Source organism: Micrasema longulum, unplaced genomic scaffold, assembly GCF_059751315.1.
Source record: "Micrasema longulum isolate JH-2025_06_02 unplaced genomic scaffold, ASM5975131v1 h1tg000909l, whole genome shotgun sequence".
NCBI lineage: Eukaryota > Metazoa > Arthropoda > Insecta > Trichoptera > Brachycentridae > Micrasema > Micrasema longulum.
The window spans coordinates 56,005-75,056 of NW_028278100.1; the positions used below are offsets into that span (position 1 = coordinate 56,005).

A 19,052-nucleotide genomic window follows, 5' to 3' on the forward strand; every position below is an offset into this window, starting at 1 on the left:
TTCGTGAAAAAGTGGTGAAAAAATATTTAAACACATTATTATTTATTCAGTTTTTTTAATAAAATTTAGTTAGGCGGGTTAAATTACCTTGAAGCTTATAAATGCTTATATAAAATGTTTGTGTCGTCTGCGTACATTGAAAATTTACCATCACGAACAACTATGTGGATGTCATAAAGATACGCATTGTGTAACAAAGAACCCAAATGTGATCCCTGAAGGACTCAACACATTGTTTTTTTTTAAGAAATCTTTGCGTTTTTACGATTTACCCAAATATTTCATTTTATTTTGAGGGTCATTTTTAACAAGTTGTAAATCAAGTTGGAGTAGAGTGGGATTCGAACCAAGGACCTTTGAGCCGTGAGTCCGAGACACTAGCCACGGGACCACCACCCGATTTATATGATTATAATCAATGGTAGGTTTTTTAATTACAAAGTTTATTAAAATAAAATGTTTGTTAAGCGTGCATTATTTGCTTGCTTTACCTTACAACAGTTTATGCCTAGATTTATCTTTTGGACACAATTTTATAGTTGATTGTTTTCTAACTAACTGGAAATAATTCAAACATATATTACCGGAAACATTATCTTAAAACAAACTAAATAGTGCTTTATATTGTTTTTCTTCCTCTTAAAACATAATAAAATAACTCAATGCGATATTATACGTGTATAATATTACTGTATTTTAAATTAAAAGCTTAACATTAACAACAGGTTTATTAGAATATAAATCAAAAATCGAAGAACAATAACTACAGTCCCTTCCAAACGAATTATGGCCACGCGGAATTTTTCACATTTTCTCATTTTAAGCTGGAATTTCTCAGAAATTACTTTGAATAAACACATACGCATTATGCTTTTATAATTTTGTCATGTAAATAGACAATACTTAGACTTTCAACCTTTGGCAGAATTGACTTTTTTGATTTGTTTTTTTTTCTTTTAATTTGATTTTGATTATTTGTTTTAAGACAGTCTTTTAAAAAATTTAATACGAGTTTTTAACACACTCCATACGTTTTCTACCGGATTAAGATCTAGAGGTGTATTCCTCATGGATTAGGCTTGTGGTAAAAAAAAGGCAATAAAATTATTAGCAATTCGGTTCGTTGTTCAACATTACGAAAAATAACTTCCCATTTAAATGGTCGTAGTTGCTGGCGGTTATTTAATAGCTTTTACCCCACATGCCTCATTATAGTATTTGTTCGGTGTTTTTCTAACAAATTAGCGGCTCTCTGTTACTGCTTCTTATCAACAAATATCACTAAAAATCTTTATTTTAAGCTTGTTATTTGAATAATTAAAAAGATATTTTGAAAGTAAAATTTAATTAAAAACAATCATCTACCTTGATCAAGCCTGGTCTATTTCAATTCACTATCAATTTTCGTGTCAGTTTTTGTACTTTTAAAGGGCGCTAGCATTTCAAATTTGATTTTTTTTAAACTCGCTTTAGTGTTGCCGTCGATATATTCATAGCCTCTTCATCCAAAATAATTTTTTAAGCATTTGGTGTTATGCTACAGGTTTCTGTGGCGCTTTCAATGATTTTTCAATCTTTCCTGGGCTTTATTTTTTAAAATCCCAGGACAGTTCTTTCGTCCATTGCCGGTAGCGAGTGACAGTTTTTTGCGTAATTGTTAAGTTTCGTAAGCTGTTTGACAAGAAACTTGGTCTTTTTTGTATTTCTCTGCTAAATAGTATTCCTAATCTTAGTAGGACTATAAAACAATAATGTTTTTCTCAGACGTCTTTCGTTTTACGATGTACATTTTAAGAAAAAATGTTTTTTTGTTTTTAAAATATTTCACTTTTGAACAAGAAATTATTTTTTTATGTTTTCAAAAAATTTGACAACTAGATAACCTTTTTGAAAAAAAAACAATATTTTTTGTTGCCTTTGACAAACGAAATTGCCCTTATTACTTGTGCTAATTAGCCACCATTCTCGGAAAAGGGTCCGAAATATTATTTAATTCTTGAATAATCCAGGTACTTTTTATACGTTCTTAAAGACTATACATTGACTTTCAATAAAAAAATCAGAAATTTATTTAAAATAAAATAAATATTTAAACACAAGGGATGTCAGCGCAATAAAACATACAGCGGGTGGTCATAATTCGTTGAGGAGAGTATTTGTCAATATTTTTAATAGGTATAAACTTATTCATAAAAATATCATTCGTTGCTTATAAATATAGTTTATGTTGATATTTTCATTATTTATATCTATTTGGACATTTAAAAAAGCTTTTCTACTTGGAAAGGTTTTACTGAAAGGAAAAGCCTTTATAAATGTCATAATTTAGAATCCTAAATTTTAAGTTTTTAAAGGCTTAAGTAATTCATTCTTACACCGTATAACGTACACTAATTTTTCCTAATCAAATATCAATTTCCTTCTGCTGGCTAATAGACTAGAAACCTCTACTGTTGTACGTGGGTATATGTATACAAATATTACATCTACTAATCACAAACAATATATTTATTTCACTTTGATTACAATCTAATATCGTTTATTTAAAAAAAAAAATAGAATTTATATTGAAGCACTAACTTTGTGATTATTCATAATAATTAAACAAATATAAAACAAAATTGTTTTTGACCATTTTTTTTTCTACTGACCGGTTTCAAAGCTACACAAGCTTCTTTATCAAAGTATACTTAACTAATGAACTATATCCTATTTTATTTTTACAGTGATTACTAAATAATACATCGATACATAAGGATCTAATAAGTCAAGTCTTTTAATCATGTTGTAATTTTTTTAGTTATCAAACGTTGTGTGCATATACTTTATTTAAAATTCTATGAAATGTACCGATTCTAAATAATTTTTTTTTTACTTGAGACATTCTTTACGGGGTGGGTGGATTAATTTGTGCTAAAAAGTAATGCTTTTTTTGAATGACAAAACGACTTGATTTCGTAAAAAACGTATAAATAAGACAATAGACACAAAACTTAAGTGTAATGGTATGTCTGAATATTTTTATTTTTAATAAATACATAGGTAAAAGTAAAAAAAAAACATTAATTGCTCGTGTTATCGTTTGATTACTGTTTTTTTTAATGACGCACACTAATTTATATTTTTCAAACTGGAAAATAATTTAGTTAATTTAGAATACTTGATAAGCTTTGGAGCAACGTAATAATTCATAAAAAGGGGATTTGTAAAATTAATTACATTGAGTGAAATAAGCTTAGTACTCGTAACTCGTAAGGTAATACTTACCGACTTAATTCTTTTCCAATTTGAAGTAAACACATTAGTGTGCATCATAAAAAAAACAGTAATCAAACGATAACACGAGCTAAGAACTTTTTTTTACTTTTACCTTCTCGTGTGTATTTATTTTAAAAATATATATATTCGCTGACATCCCATTACACACTTAAGTTTTGTGTCCATTGTCTTTTTTATACGAAATCAAGTCACCTTTTCATTCAAAAAAGGCATTTTACCCCCATCCCGTAAAGAGTATCGCAAGTAAAAAAAATGTTTTGAGATGGTACGTTTCATAGAATTTTGAATAAAGTACGCTGTGTACAGCGTTTGATAACTAAAAAAAACAATAACCACTGGATAAAATGGCGGTCTAACATTTCGTTATTGATAATTTTGATGTGTTCTTAAGAACACATCAATATTACAAGTTACACGTTAACGATTTTGGGTACTTTTTTGAATAATTCTTGTAATTGAAGTTGTTTTACATCGATATGGGGCCAAAAAGCGCGAATGTAAAAAAATCTTAAATATCGTTATCATTTAGACTCACTTGACGAGAAAGTGTAATATGACAAAATTTACTCCAATTGGGGACCGTTTTAACAAAGCGAAATATCTACAAAATTGAAATTTTTCAGAAGAAGGTTTTTCCATGTTAAAAATAAAACTATTGCGATATTATATAAAACAAAAATTACATTTTATAAATATACAAAATCCTTATACATATACTAAAGATCGACAATGTAGAATCAGTAGAATTATTCACAAAAATGTTCTAAATTTACGAATTTTCACAAAAAATAAGTATTTACATATTTTTGTGATAGGAATGTATGGAAAATTGATTTACGTTGGAAATTAAATAAGTTTACTTTAGCGTGAAATCATTTTAAACTGATTTTTTGTAAAATTATATGTCTACTGACATATCTAAGTACCTATGTAAATATACACATTTAGGCATTTACTTCATACATATTTTACATACATAATAGCACAAATAAAATGATAAAATATATTTCAAATAATATTATTACTATACAGTAGGCCAGAAGTTTCTTCACATCTTCTTTTTTCTTGGCCGAAATCATGTTTTGTTTGTGATTGTTTTTCGATTTAAAAAAACTTAACACCCAAAAAAATATGTAGATATTTCGCTTTGTGAAAACTCTATGTATTGTAGATATCTCGTTTTGTAAAGATTCACGATATTTGAACCGCTACAACTTCGCACATATATCGTTTTGTTAAAATTAAAATTATTTCACCGATCGATATAACTCACATGGAAGAACTCATTTAAAAAAAAAACGCACTCGGTTTTTTTTGTAGAAATTTCACTTTTTGAAAACGGTTGTCAACTGTTTTGCACTAAAACAGCCAGGACACCAAATAACCGTCCTGAGTTATGAGCACAGCCCAAGTTTGTGAAAAAAAATTCATTATTATTTTAATTTCACTCCCCGCGCGTAAGGCAAACCATTACAACACGGGGCCAGCCCATTTATTGTTTTTTAGTCAATTGATTAGAATTGGTCTTCTGTCATGTGTATGGCGTCCATGATCCTCTGGTAGGTGGCACGACCCATGTCCCGCAGCCCGCTGAGCCATCCGGGCGCGGGGGCAGCGCCGCGGGCGGCAGTCACGGGGGCAGCGTCCTCCAGGGCGCGCCCGAAGAAGTAGTCGTCGTAGGTTGTGTCGTAGTCCGGCTGGATGGGGTTGAACTTTGCGTAGTAGATGGCGGCGAGGGCGGAGTATAGCAGCAACCCAGCTGTTGCAAGCTGTAAAAAAGCCATTAAAAAAATATTTACTTTGAGTTTTGTATGTAAACCTGGTATAAAGTTACGCCTAGGAATACTTGGAAAATACGGATAGAAATACCATTCTTATTCTACCACTATACCAAAGCGTAATACTATGCCTAGTTTTTGAGTAAGGCCCATTGTTTAACACCTCGCACATGGGTAAATCTTGTTTATTTAAAAAGGGAAAAGGGAATTTCCTAGATTGACCACATGACGAATAACGAGGTACATAGAATTGTTGTTGAAAATTGAAAGTGTCAAAATAAGCGTTTTTATTGTTTAACCTTATGAGTTTATTAAAAGTAGTATTTATTTAACAAAATACACAAGGAAAGAAAGGGCATAAATACGCGACAATCAACAACACTCACCGGCCGAAGGCCGAAACAAAATAAAGGTCGGATGCACCCGAGTGCAGCCAAACGTAGTTCGACACATTCTGATCACAGGTTACGGCTGAACCAAAGTTTCGGCCTATATTAGGTCGAAACTGAAACCGCTGCTGAAACTGGCTGAAGCCGAAACTTCGGCCCGTCACTAAATTAGTAAGAATGTAATGTATCTCTACGCAATATTACCACCTATGCGTAACTAGGTATAACCAAAATTAATTAAAGATTCTGTCGAAGTGAAAATTTAATATGTTCAATTTTTCAAAGTCATTCTCAACGCTTTATCTTTTTTTTTAAATCATGAATACGTCGAATTTGGAAAGAAATTATTATTCGTAACATTTAAATTTAATTAGGTATTTTTTGTTTATGTTGGAACGTACCTTCCTAATAAATAAATAGATTATGAATTTCAATAAAAACAACAAATCTTAATGTGCAGTATAATAAAAATATTTTCCTTTGTATAAAATCGCTAAATGTGTTTAATATGCTGACCCGTTTGACAAAATATATACATACATATTCGTATTTATGATTTTACACGAAATAAATATTCGCTGTATTATTTAGCATGGAAAATCATAAAGTTTATCATCATCATTCCCTTTCCGCATCTAGAGGTGCATAGGGCAATGCATTGGTGCACATACCGCAGCGTATCTTGATAAAAAAAAAATACATGAAGATAAGATGATCAGTCTTACGCTTCAGGCAGTCCAGGGACTATAAAATATTCATTTGTGAAAACAGCTTTTAAATAAATATATCATATCAACGTCGAGAATCGAACCCGAGACCTCTTGCTTGGTAGGCAAACGCGCTGACCATTACACCACGAGGCCGACAATCATATAGTTACTGCTTCAAATATTAATTTTAATTTACAAATAAATTAAATTAAATAATTTTATATTTTATTTTATACTAACTAGTTTATTTAGACACGGGTATGTAGTTAACTTCGATTTGCGATTACGTAATACAAATTTTCTAACATATTGAACCGCTTCATCCGGTAAAGGAATAATACTATCCAACAATGTTTGAGTAAGTCCAAATGCTTGCAGACTGGCTGGATTTCCTCCTTGAGGAGTTATTTATATTTAAACTTATTTCAACAGAGAGGGAAAACATTTTTGAGAAAGGAATATGGAAGTCAAGGCAGCCAGTCTGAAAGCATTTGGGCATACTCAAACATTGTTGAATTAACTACCCAGTAAAAGAAGAAGTAAAAAAAAAAGGAAAATTGTTTTCATGCCTAGTAGGTGATTTGGTTCAGCCGGATGAATCTCACCCGCATAATAAAGGTTTCAGCTCCTTTACTTCACAAAAGTCGACAGATGGAATATTTGAAGAAAATATGAATGTTCAAACATGGGCAGAATGATGAGTGTTACACAGAGTGTAAAGTGGCCACTTAAACCAGCCAATGACAGGTCATAAGCCCTGTTAATGCCTAGACTTCCATATTCCCTTCCCAAAAATGTTTTTCCTCTCTGTTGCAACAAGTTTAAATATTAATAATATTATGTTTAACAGTCTTAAGCATAATAAAAAAAAAGATATTATTTTATTTAAAAAATTGACACTAACGTAAAATATTCGCAGCTTGATTATTTTCCGAAGCCGCAAATCCATAATCAATTGAGGGCTTATTTAGGGATATTTGTAGTCATCTCAAGCCCTTTGGGACGAGAAAATTCACGTAGGGTCATAAAATTTGCTGTATGCAGAATATTTTTATGTAAAATCGTAAAATTTAACGATAACTGTCCTGCGCTGGGTGTAGCATCGTGTAATACGCTTATCTACTACCGACATCTGTTGGTGAGGCGGTATATTAAAATGTCGGAGCCTGCGCAAAAGCTTTATCAAGAAATTGAATTGGCGAGGAAGTTCATTGCTACTAGGAATGAGGAAGTGCAGCCCTACGGGAAATTGCATATAAAAATGAATTCTTACGCGCGGTAAAAATTATGAAAAAAATAATCAAAATGATTTTAATAAAAACTAACTACTTTTGAACGACGTCACTAGCTCTCTGAAATCAACCAATGAGAGAGTGGTTTGATACATTTCCGGTTACCGGAAAGTCAACACACAAATCAGAACAACTCACAGTAGAGAACTGAGACGTCACAGCGGAGTAATTTCAAAATCACAAAACTTCAAAAAATCATAGCGCAGATAAAAATATAAAAATTTGTTTTTTTTAATTTTTGGCTTAGTTTGGTAATCTATTAACACACCAAAAAAATGACCAAACTTCCTCATTGAATTATAAAAATATTTCCTGGGATAATGAACAATACCAACATTTCATTGTAAAATGAAACATTTTTAAAATACTTTTAATAGCAAAAATCTAATTTAAAAAAACTAGAATGACCATGAATTCGTTGATTAGAAAAAAATTCCATACACGAAGATAAGATGATCTGTCTCGCGCTTCAGGTCCTGTCAAAAGACTACGGGTTAGAGGTCATAATTTCTGTATTTGCCTAGATTTCCACATTCTGTTCTTAAAAAGATTTTTCATCTTTGTTCAAATATCTAAAAACAATTTTATACTTTTTTATGCTAAGTCATTATTCTACTGAACAAAACATCCAACATCCTACTCATGCGGAGATGTCTTTTAGTTCTTGAAGAATTCTGGCAGTCATTCACAAATAAAATATTGTAAAATCGCTCTAATGAAAATTTGATCCAGTTCATGATTTAATTATCGATTACGTTTTATTAATTAAAATTGAGTATAAAATATATAGAATAAAACTTTCTTTTTTATGCATTTTTTTCTCTTTTGTTGTGTATTATTATTATCTTATCTCTTTCTGAAATTTATTTATCAAATATTTTTGTGAACCATATATTATATTATTATCTTATATATGCTTACTGGAAACTAATTTTTATTATTTGTTTTTAACATTAATTTGTTAATTCCATTTTTTTGCTTAAATTCTTTACAAGTTATTTACAATTTGCTTTTTAATTCTAACGTTTTTCCTATATCCATATTTTTTTTCTTTTTTTTCTTTTTTACTATGCAAAGTTTTATTTTTTATTTTGCATTGCAGCATGCTTTTTTGTTTCTACGTATATACAAAAAAATACGTATATACATTGTTTATTTTTGAAATTATTACTTACTATGTTTGTACTTACCTGTATAATTTTTGTAAATGCCCCTTGGGCGTATTGTAAAATTAAATAAATAAAAAAAATACATTATGTTTTCAATGGCGTGGCGTGTTCGTAATAAAACATAGAATTAAAACCGAAAACAAACGATATTGATCATTTTTGTTATATGAAGGTACACTCAGGATCAGGGATTACAATAGTAAGTTAACGGAGTTATCTTCGACTGTCTTTAAAGAAACAACGATAAGATGTGTACGAAAATAAGTATATTTGCATGTACATTTTAAGTATCTTCATCAGTAACCTATAATTAAACATGCTGAGAAGTAAAAATAGGATGCATATTCTGCTTTTCATACAAAAAAACTTAATTTTACTTTGTAGATAAAATTGAAGATAAATGTTAACTTCCCATTGTAATCGGAGCCCAGGTGCCAGTCCAGGGACTGTGAAATATTTTAGTGGAAAAACACCCTTTTAAATTAGTATTTAATCTCGGAAATCGAACCCGAGACCTCTTTCGAAGTAGACTTACAAAGACGGACGAATAATGGGTTTTTCTTTTTTAATCAAACTATTGAACCAAGGATAAATTACAAGCTCTTTAAATTACCTGTTCAGTTGTTTTTTTTAAATTGTATTTATTAAACTAAGTACAAATTTAAAATTAAATTAAAATTATGTAACGCATTAGAAATAATGAAATTCTGTTCCTCGGTCATCATAAGAATAATTATGATATCCATGCGCTTCTACCCAGAGTGATTAGATTTGTAAATTAAAATCAAGATCTAAATTATTTTGATCGTAAATTGAGTTTTTTTACAAATAGGCTCAAGAAATATTCGAAGCGTTGAGATATAACATTTTAATGTTTTCAAACCTCATTGGCATTAAAATAAACTAATATAAATATAAAGGAACCTACGAGTACTTAATGTAAATAGCCGGTACTGTTTTAGATCATCTATAATAATTTTTACGAATATTAAATTATCGGTTTATATCTAGCATCTAACGGACATCCACATGTTATCCCATGTATGCGTTTTTTATGTTGTTTGGGTATCTTATGAAGTACAGTATTGATGTCAAATTTTATTTAACAGAAATTTAAATCATGTGAACTGCCGTCAAATCCCGTTATGAGTTATAAACACATAAAAATTTACATCTATCCTTTATATCCTGTACCCTTGATATTATACAGGGCGACTGGAACTGAACCCGCCAAAGCAAATTTGCATATAGAGGAGACCATGAGCTAATTATTGGACCTTACTTTCCTTAACAAAAGTTTTATAGTTTGGGAGATACGCCAATTTTTATACTTTATTAAGGTTTTTCCAAAATTTGACCTTCAAGCATTCAGAACTTTTTTTATTATTATTTTAATGTTTTTTTTTTATTTGTTGGTAGTCATTAAAATTTGTGATTAAAATACGTCGGAAATTCCCTCAAACTAGGGTTAAAAAATAAGATATTACGCTTTTTTTTATTTTATTTATTTACAATTTTAAAAAACCCGTTAGGGTTACATAAGAAATTTAATATTGTCTAGTCATTTTATGTTTCGTCTAGTCTAGTTAGTTCAGTCATCATGTGCTTTTTCAGATTGATTTTAAATTAGTCTCCATTAAAAGTTTAAAATAAAATGCGATGAACTAGATAATTAACTTAGAGAAGAATACATTTTTTAAACACCGTAGTATTTTTTAAAGCGTAATATCTTATTTTTTAACCCTATTTTAAGGGAAGTTCCGACGTATTTTAATCACAAATGTTTATGAAAAAAAAAAAAACAATACTAAAATAATGAAAAAAAAATTAAGTTCTGAATTCTTTAAGGTCGAATTGTGGAAAAACCTTAATAAAAAATTACATATCTCCCAAACTATAAAACTTAAGCTAGGGAAAGTTAGATTTAATTACAAGCAAATAACCTCCTCTATGTGCGAAGTTGCTATGGCGGGTTCAGTTCCAGTCACCCGGTATAATGTGAATGTTTTTTTTTTAAACATTCTGTCACGCACATATAAGCTAAATTTATTAAAAATTTTAACGAAATGTACAATCTTTATTGCTGTTTACGGTAATCAGGAAGTGGGCGGGAAAAGTTTCAAAAAGATTTATTGTCTTCAGTCGAGCCGATACGAGTATTCTCATACGCAAACAATGCATTAATAATAAAAAAGCATCGTTACTAAATATTATGCCAGTGCAGCGGAATTTTCGTAAATCAAAGTACGCCTATTTCAAAAGTTTATCGAAAAATAAATATTCAGTTCGTATTTGCATTATACGAGTACATACATTTAATGTATGTTTTACTAAACAATTTTAAACATTTATATTATTCTGACATTATAATTGCTACGCTTTTATTAATTATTTATATTTTCTTTGTTTCGTATTGATAGGGTCATCGCATCGGTTACATATTAAACTTTATCTTTATCGATTTTTACATGAAAGTAAATTAATGTCTACAGTTTTACCGTGTACTATGTAACACAAATGCAGCTTTAAATCATTATTTATAATATATTAGATATTTTTGTGTACATAGATCATGTTTTCATAAATACATAAATTATAAATCAATAAATAATTAATATTATTAAATAAATTGGCGACCTCCGTGGTTTAGTAGTTAAAACGCTTGACCTACATACAAAAGGTTCCGGGTTCGATTCTCGGAGGGAACACAAAAATTAAATCTGGGTTTTTTCAAGCCGGGTGTTCTGTGCTATAATTCACCGCTGTTATTGGGCCTCCTGGCCTGTTGTGATGAAATATAAACAACGCTTTAATTGATTGGTTATCGTTCACCTGAACCTGTGACGTTTCAAAGAAGTTTATTTTTATTTATTATTTTACAAACCATTTCCCGCAGCACTGAACTTCCTTATTGTGGAAGCTACTCGTAGAATAAACCTGACGTAAATGTATATGTTTAAGTATATCTTTTTTTTTTCGAAATGTGGTGTTTGCGGCGGATGCTGCGGATTGCGTGGCCAGCCATACTTGTATGTATGTGTGCTCCAAGAACTAGACATAAGAAAAAGACCTGCGTGATAAAAGAATCCTGCAGTTCTTTGGACATATTTCCAATGAGAACTCTGAGAAAACTATCCTCCTGGGAAATGTCGAAGGGACAGTGACTTATGGAAGTCAACCGACAAGATGGAGCGGCTCGGTTACAGAATTATCAGAACTATCACAGACAAATGCCTACAAAACAGCACAAGACCGTTACAGGCGGAGGTAGACTGTCCACAGACTGGAGTCGAGCATGATTACCATCAGACACGAGGTGTTGTTTAAAGAAAGAGAGATATACCAATAAAAAGGTGAGTTTTGATAAATAACGGCTAAGTTATGACATTGAGTACATCAGAACCATGACAAACAATAATAAATATCGATATTAACAGCGTATAGAGCGCCATAAAACGTTGATTCGTGATAATTTGGGGGTCAAAATCGAGTACAAAAAACAAATATACCAAAATAATAAACTGCTGACGATTAAAGAAGGTTTGAATTCTGGATATCCATAAAAGAATACACGTATTCCCCATCAATTTCACATTTTCTCTGTATTTTTGACAAAAAGTACGGTCGTTTTTCCCCTTGAACTCGTTTGTAAACCGCACGAAATATTCTGTAGGCACTAGACACAAGTACTGGAAGTATGAAGATCTACTAAATGTTATTGTTCTTATTAAGTTGTACTTCATTTTTTGCTTTTGTGCTAAATAGCACTAAAGAATAAATAGTCGGCCAGTAAAAAACTTAAATGACGAATTACGTTAACGGTATATAGCCTCATTAGTATAATATAATACAAACTCGAGCAAGAATTAGTACTACAACAATGTTTGAGTATGTCCAAATGCTTGCAGACTGGCTGGATTTTCTCCCTAGAGAGTTATTCATATTTAAATTTATTTCGACAGAGAGGAAAAACATTTTTGAGAAGGGGATATAGAAGTCTAGACATTTACAGTGTCATAAGCCCTGTAAATGCCTAGACTTCCATATTCCCTTCTCAAAAATGTTTTCCTCTTCTGTTGAAGGAAATTTAAATAGAATTAGTACTTATTGGCTGATGCGATGTATTTTTCAATATTAAGATATTCGCAAGGGAAATATCACGTTTTTCTACAATTTAAATTGATGTCTATGAAATACTGTAGAGTAAAAAAAAAATATTTTTTTTTAATTCCCACGAAAACGGTCCATTGAATTGGCCATGCCCCTAACACGTCATGATTTGTGTAAATTCTTAACTCTGTTTGTGACCGTTTAAATTTAAATAGAACATCATCAGGAATCTTGACGTCATACAATATTTTTTTCTAAATCCATTTCTTATGTTTTATCGGTATTCGTAGTATGTGAAATTTCCCAATTACATTCATACGATTTACTTATTTTGACAGGTACGGTATACTATCTAATTTAAGAGTTTTAAACATTATTTCATAGTTTGTATTATATTTTATTTATGTAATATAAATATAATGGTTCAGTCTTTCTTACCTACTAAAATAACATGTTCTGAGAATGGAAAATGGTAAAACATAACACAAAATTATCTTTTATTTGTGTTACGATAATATATTGTCCGCGATATGACAACATTACGCGGCCAATTCACGCATGCGCGCAGGCGGGATGTCGTGCAGGGGGGGATAATTGAGAAACTTTTGGACCCAGTGCGATGTACGCTAACTTGGTTCTACGCGCCTTCTAGTATATTATAATTCTATGGCCGATTAAACATATTATAATAAGTAGGTCATATATGCGCTGTTTATTTTTTCCTGTTACACGAGTCACAATACAAGTCTTGGAAAATATTTAGCACCTTGGACGTAAGATACAAACAATATGATTGACGTATCACGATTTGCAAACATAATAGCCAACCGCTCAAGGCGTATTGTTCTATATTTTATCATTTGACCAGAGGAATCATCAGTAGGGACCGTTATTCGACGAAGTAGACAATACATAATATTATTTTAGTTTGTATTGGGTGTTAACATAAGTTGTGTCAGTTTTTTTTTACAAATTAAAAAAAGTTTGACAATGTTTCTGAAAAAATATCGAATTCCCTACCATCACACATTAAACCTGCATTCTACATAACTAATAATATAGGAACATTGTTAAAAAATCACAAAGACAAAGTTCCTAAATATAATAAATCTGGCAAATACCAATTAAATTGTAATGATTGCGATTCAATTTACGTTGAAAAAAGTAAAAGAAACTTTAATATTAGAGTAAAAGAACACTTAAGTTGCCTAAATAATAATATTTTTTCTGAATTCGCAAACCATCTAATAGAAAATAATAGCTTTGAAACAGGTCGGTAGAAAAAATAAAAAATAAGTGGTCAAATAAAAGTTGTTTCATATTTATTATTTACTTTTAAATGCGATTCAAGTGATTTTTAATATATTTCTTTAATAATATCTAAAATGTTATATGTTTGTACGTGTTTTAATTAATTGTGATAAAAAAAGAATCACGAATAAACTCGTTTAAAAAACGCAAAACGTTCTCCTCTTCTTCCCAATTTTAACGGTTTTCTCCATGTTCTCCATTACACTGACAGTAGTCCCGATTTAACTTTGACGTTTATTTGTCGTTGTTTTAAAAGTTACTGCGCACGCGCACATATCAGTGTTGACTGTGTAAAAAAAAATAAGCATGAAATAATCTGTGAATTCGTGAATTGTTATTCCAGGTAATAAATATTTATAAGTAACCTTTTTTGTATCGGTTATAAACAGTTAAACCGGGTATAGTTATTTCTTAATGTTAACCTGGAATAAGGAAATCTAATAAGTAAGGATCATTGTGTTTGCTTTTACGTTGCATGTGTTATTTTGTTTGATTACAAGCCTTCAAAATAGAATGTCATGAAGACGAAAGTGAACATTTTCGACACTTCAGTTCGCGTTCAATCGAGGGAATAAAGCTGGCAAAGCTGTTAGCGATATTTGCGCGGTGTACGGTAAAGATAACATGAATGAATGAAACATGCAGCTCGTCGATGGTTTATGGGTTTCAAAGACCGTTATTTCGACCTAAAAGACATGGAGCGTTTCGAATAACCAATGGACTTCGATGAGGGCTGCCTTAACTATATTATTCATGAAGTTCCTCTTCAAACCACCGTAGAATTAGCTGAGCAGATGCATTGTAGTCACACGACAGTATACCGGCATTTAAAATCGTCCTACCGTATTTTAAACGCAAACACCAACAACGAACTGTGCTTTCATTCATAGCATTTTCACCGTGCACTGCGCAAATATAGCCAGCAGCTTTGATAGCTGTATTTCCTCGATTGAACGCAAAAAAAAGTTCTACTTGACGGTCATTTTGAAGGCTTACATCAAATCAAATAATGTATGCAGCATAAAAGCAACTAAATTTCTTTTAGAGCATAAAATTTTCTTTGGAGTAACGTATAATCATTACCATTTGGTTTTACCTTTGGTGCTCATTTTTTAGTTTAGAAAAAACGGACACAACTTATGTTAAAACCTAATATATACGAGTACAACGGCAAAGTCAAGAGTGTAAAATATTCCAAAAATAATAACGTATGATAATTCGTATTTTGCGTGCACAAAATTGTTAAAAAAAAATTATGGCATTTAACTATTCCTTGCTTATTAACAAATGACAACAGATACGGAGAACATTTTAGAGTCTAGGAAAATATAGAAGTCTAGGCATCTACAGGGCTTATGACGTGTTGTTGGCTGGTTTAAGTGGCCACTTTTACACACTGTGTAATATTCAAGTCAGATTCGCGTCCCGTAGTTCTGACACGAAATGTCGACGAACAGTAAGCAGCGTACGTCCAGGGGCCTTATGCTTGACTCACTCGTCTTTAGAATCGTATGCGACTTCCGACGAGTGACAGCATTCTTGAAACACCCATACAAATGCAGTCCATTGAAAACCAATCGACTCTAACTCGAGTGCCCCAAAGCATTCGACATTGATAATCGAATGCGACATCGTAACTTCAGCTGTCAAACTTCCTTCTTGTGAAATGCTCGGCATTCATGTTTGAATGACGAGTAGATATTTTTGTTGTATTTTAACTTAAAATTTACAACACTGATCAATGTTATGATCATGACGTATCAACAAATGTGCAACAACTGTACCTATTTTCAATACATTATCAAATGTAGTTTCACTAGAAACATGATTTTATAATATTTTTTTCGCTCGTCAATGTCAAAAAACGTATTTGAGATATGTATTATACAATATGTTTTTAAAATCAATTAAATGAATATAAAATATTTCTAAGAACATGTAGATGTGTGTTATGTCAAAGGCAAATAATAATTATCAATGTTACAGTGTCTCAGTAAAACATTTGCTATTATTTTTTTCATAATATTTTATACACAAAATATTCAACGGAAGAAGTCTGACCAAAACAATAAAGGCTTACGGCAAGAGAGCCATAGATAAATACGGATTTTTTAGTATTGCTACTTTCTCGTTCGCCTTTGTAATTAAATTGTCGGAGAGTTTTCAAGAAGAATAGCATTATGACAAAGCAATCGAGATGCCCAGTCGATTATTGTCTAGTGGGTGATAAAATGTCACATCTTTCCAGCATAAGGCTCCAGGACGTCGAGAACCTGATGCCTTGTAAAACGGGGCAAGCGTGGTTAAGGCTCTCAGGTGGCATCCGCAGGACATGCAGAGCCATTACACAGAGTATTACCGCTGCTCGATGACAGTTGTCACCGGAGTTTGTTCCCTCAGTTCTCTTATTACTTCATTCATTACAAAGTCAAACCACACACCCAAGATTCTTCCCAAACATCTGTTCACGAAACTCAGAATTTTGCAGTTTTGGACTCTAGTGAGGTGCCATGATTCGCATCCGTAGAGGAGAAAAGGTAGCATGCAGGCGATATATATACGGCATTTGGTTTTCACAAAGTAAATATCCGATCTACCGACAGTATTCATACTTATTTCGCTTATAGGTAAAATTTTATTCATAATATTGATAGAAAATAATAATTAATTATTGCTTTATAGAATATTAGTTAATAACGTTTTTCTGTGGAAGCAATGAATTTATTATTTTGTTTGACCTATGGTTATATAGTTTATTTGAAGAATATTTACATTTTTGAGCGTGCATTTGATTATGGAACATTAAACTTCATTACGACTACAAAATGGCGGCGTCGTAACCACTACTCATATGTGGTGTAGTGGTTAAAACGCTTGACTCACGCACGAAAAGTTCCGGGTTTGAATTTCAAAAAAAGAACACAAAAATTGAATGTAATTTTTCTCAAGCTTAGGTATCCCGTGATGTAATTTGCCACTGTAATTGGGCCTCGTGGCCTGTTGTTGTGCAAAAAAAAAATAGTAAATGCAATATGCTGAACAAAAAAATGACATATTAATTTTAAAAACTTAAGTAATATTATTCCTACTGCCTGTCTATAGCGGTCATGATGAATTAAATAAGATACAATGAGACTAGAAAAATTGTTACTGTCTCTAAGTTTGACAGAATTTTCTAATGAAAACAGTAATTTCTATTTTACTCATTTTTAATCTCTGAGCGTTTTCGCCTTTGTTGAGTTTAACGGTTATATAATATTTTCCAATAGCAATAAGGAAGTTCAATGCTACGGAAATTGGATGTAAAAAATATTTAGGTAAAAATTATAGCACTTAATTGTATTGCGAAGTTCCTCGAAAATGTATGAGGTGAATTTATAAAAACGATTTTAATAAAAATAAAATCATTTAAACGACGTCACCAGCTTCTCGAAATCAACCAATGGCATAGTGTCGTGATAGATTTTCGGTTACCGGGAAGCCAACTCACCGAAGAGAACTTGTGACGTCACAGGCGGAGTAATGGCAAAATCACAAAACTCAAAAAAAAAATATAGCGCTGGTAATACGATACATTAAAATATCTTTTTTTAGTTTGATAGTCTATTAAGATTTTTAAAAACGATGCACTTGCTCAGAAAAATTATCACGGAGCTTTCCCTGAAACAAACGCACCTATTTCATGATCTTACGATTGATTTTTATTTCGAAAAACTTTTTTTTTCATGAAATTATTTGCATATTTATGAATAGCGTACCTGAAAAAAGCTCCAAAACTTGAAAGATCCTTCGGTTATGATAAATTCGTAATAACCTTCCCAGGGGTCTGAATACCTCGACTGTTTTGCGGCTTCGGTTGGCTTCTCCGTCATGGGCACTGGTGCCACTGTGACCTCATGATGATAATCATGGTGATAATCATGGTGATAATCATCATCATAAATCACACCATGGCCTATCCCTCGAGGTGCATCTTGACTACTCTCGTTTGAGAATCTCCTGTGTACAGTTGTCCGGTTCCCACGACTCATTGTGATATTCCTCCCCTTGTTTGAACTCGCATTCCCAATAAGCGTTGTACTATTTTTCGAACTGATTTTATGTTCGGCTCTCTTCTGATTTACAATTTTCAAGACGTCAACGAGTGTTCTGAAGACGGCTATTAAAAATTGGGGAGGTGCGAAATGCGGGTTTTTCAAGCTTGGATATGGCGAAGAAGGCAGAGAAGATTCATCGTCATCGTCATCATCTTCATAGTATTCCGGTTCATAATACCTGAAAATTGTATTCAAACTTAGTAATATGCGTTTTAGTTATTTTTATAATTACGCTAAGTCGAGTTGATGTAGCGGAATGCGTAAATTTTAAGCACCAATATTTTTTATTGGTTTATTTAGGGCTTTGTGGGGGCTTACAGAGCGCTGCGAAAATCGCCTGACGTAACTATTTTTATTCAGCAAAAGTTAAATAAAAAACTGCTTATCAATCTTAATTTTTAAATTACAAGCAGACCCGACAGACATTGTCCAGCCCGAACGTTGGCTTGCCGGCTATTAGCTGATCAAACAAACGTTTTTTCGTAAAGAACACACGTTATTTATTTTGAACTTTTTTGAGCTATTTATATATTCGTAATAAGGATTAGCTTTTCGTTTTATCTTATCATGTGATTGGCTAAGAGGCCTCGTCGTGCAAAAATTACTACTCTTGTACCATAATCCAAGAAGAAAATACGGGAATAGGTATTAATGAAGAAAAGTCAGACTGCGTTTTACCCTGAGCATTCTAAAATTATGACATTCAACTCGTGCTTAACGCGAATTTAGTCATGCTTTAACCGCCAGTCGGGTTCGTGACCTTGACATTTAATTCGAAACCAAAAGAAAGAAAAAATGACTGTGTCGTAAAAGCGTGCAAAAACTGTCTGGAAAAAGGAAAAGACTTTTCATTGATAAGTAGGTACCTAGGTACTTGTTTATGTCTGAATTCCAAAACATAAAATAATTAATCTTCT

The 19,052-nt window shown here is 31.7% G+C and overlaps 1 protein-coding gene across 1 annotated transcript; it reads right to left on the bottom strand.

Moving 5' to 3' along the window:
- Positions 1–4,608: 4,608 nt before the first annotated feature.
- On the bottom strand, positions 4,609–18,307 carry LOC148278218 (uncharacterized). The gene is made up of 2 exons (XM_088231748.1): positions 17,797–18,307; positions 4,609–5,048 (listed from the first exon to the last, which is right to left on the bottom strand). Exons 1-2 carry the CDS (start codon positions 18,067–18,069, stop codon positions 4,794–4,796), a joined length of 528 nt encoding a protein of 175 aa, XP_088087874.1. The 5' UTR covers positions 18,070–18,307; the 3' UTR covers positions 4,609–4,793.
- Positions 18,308–19,052: the final 745 nt, after the last annotated feature.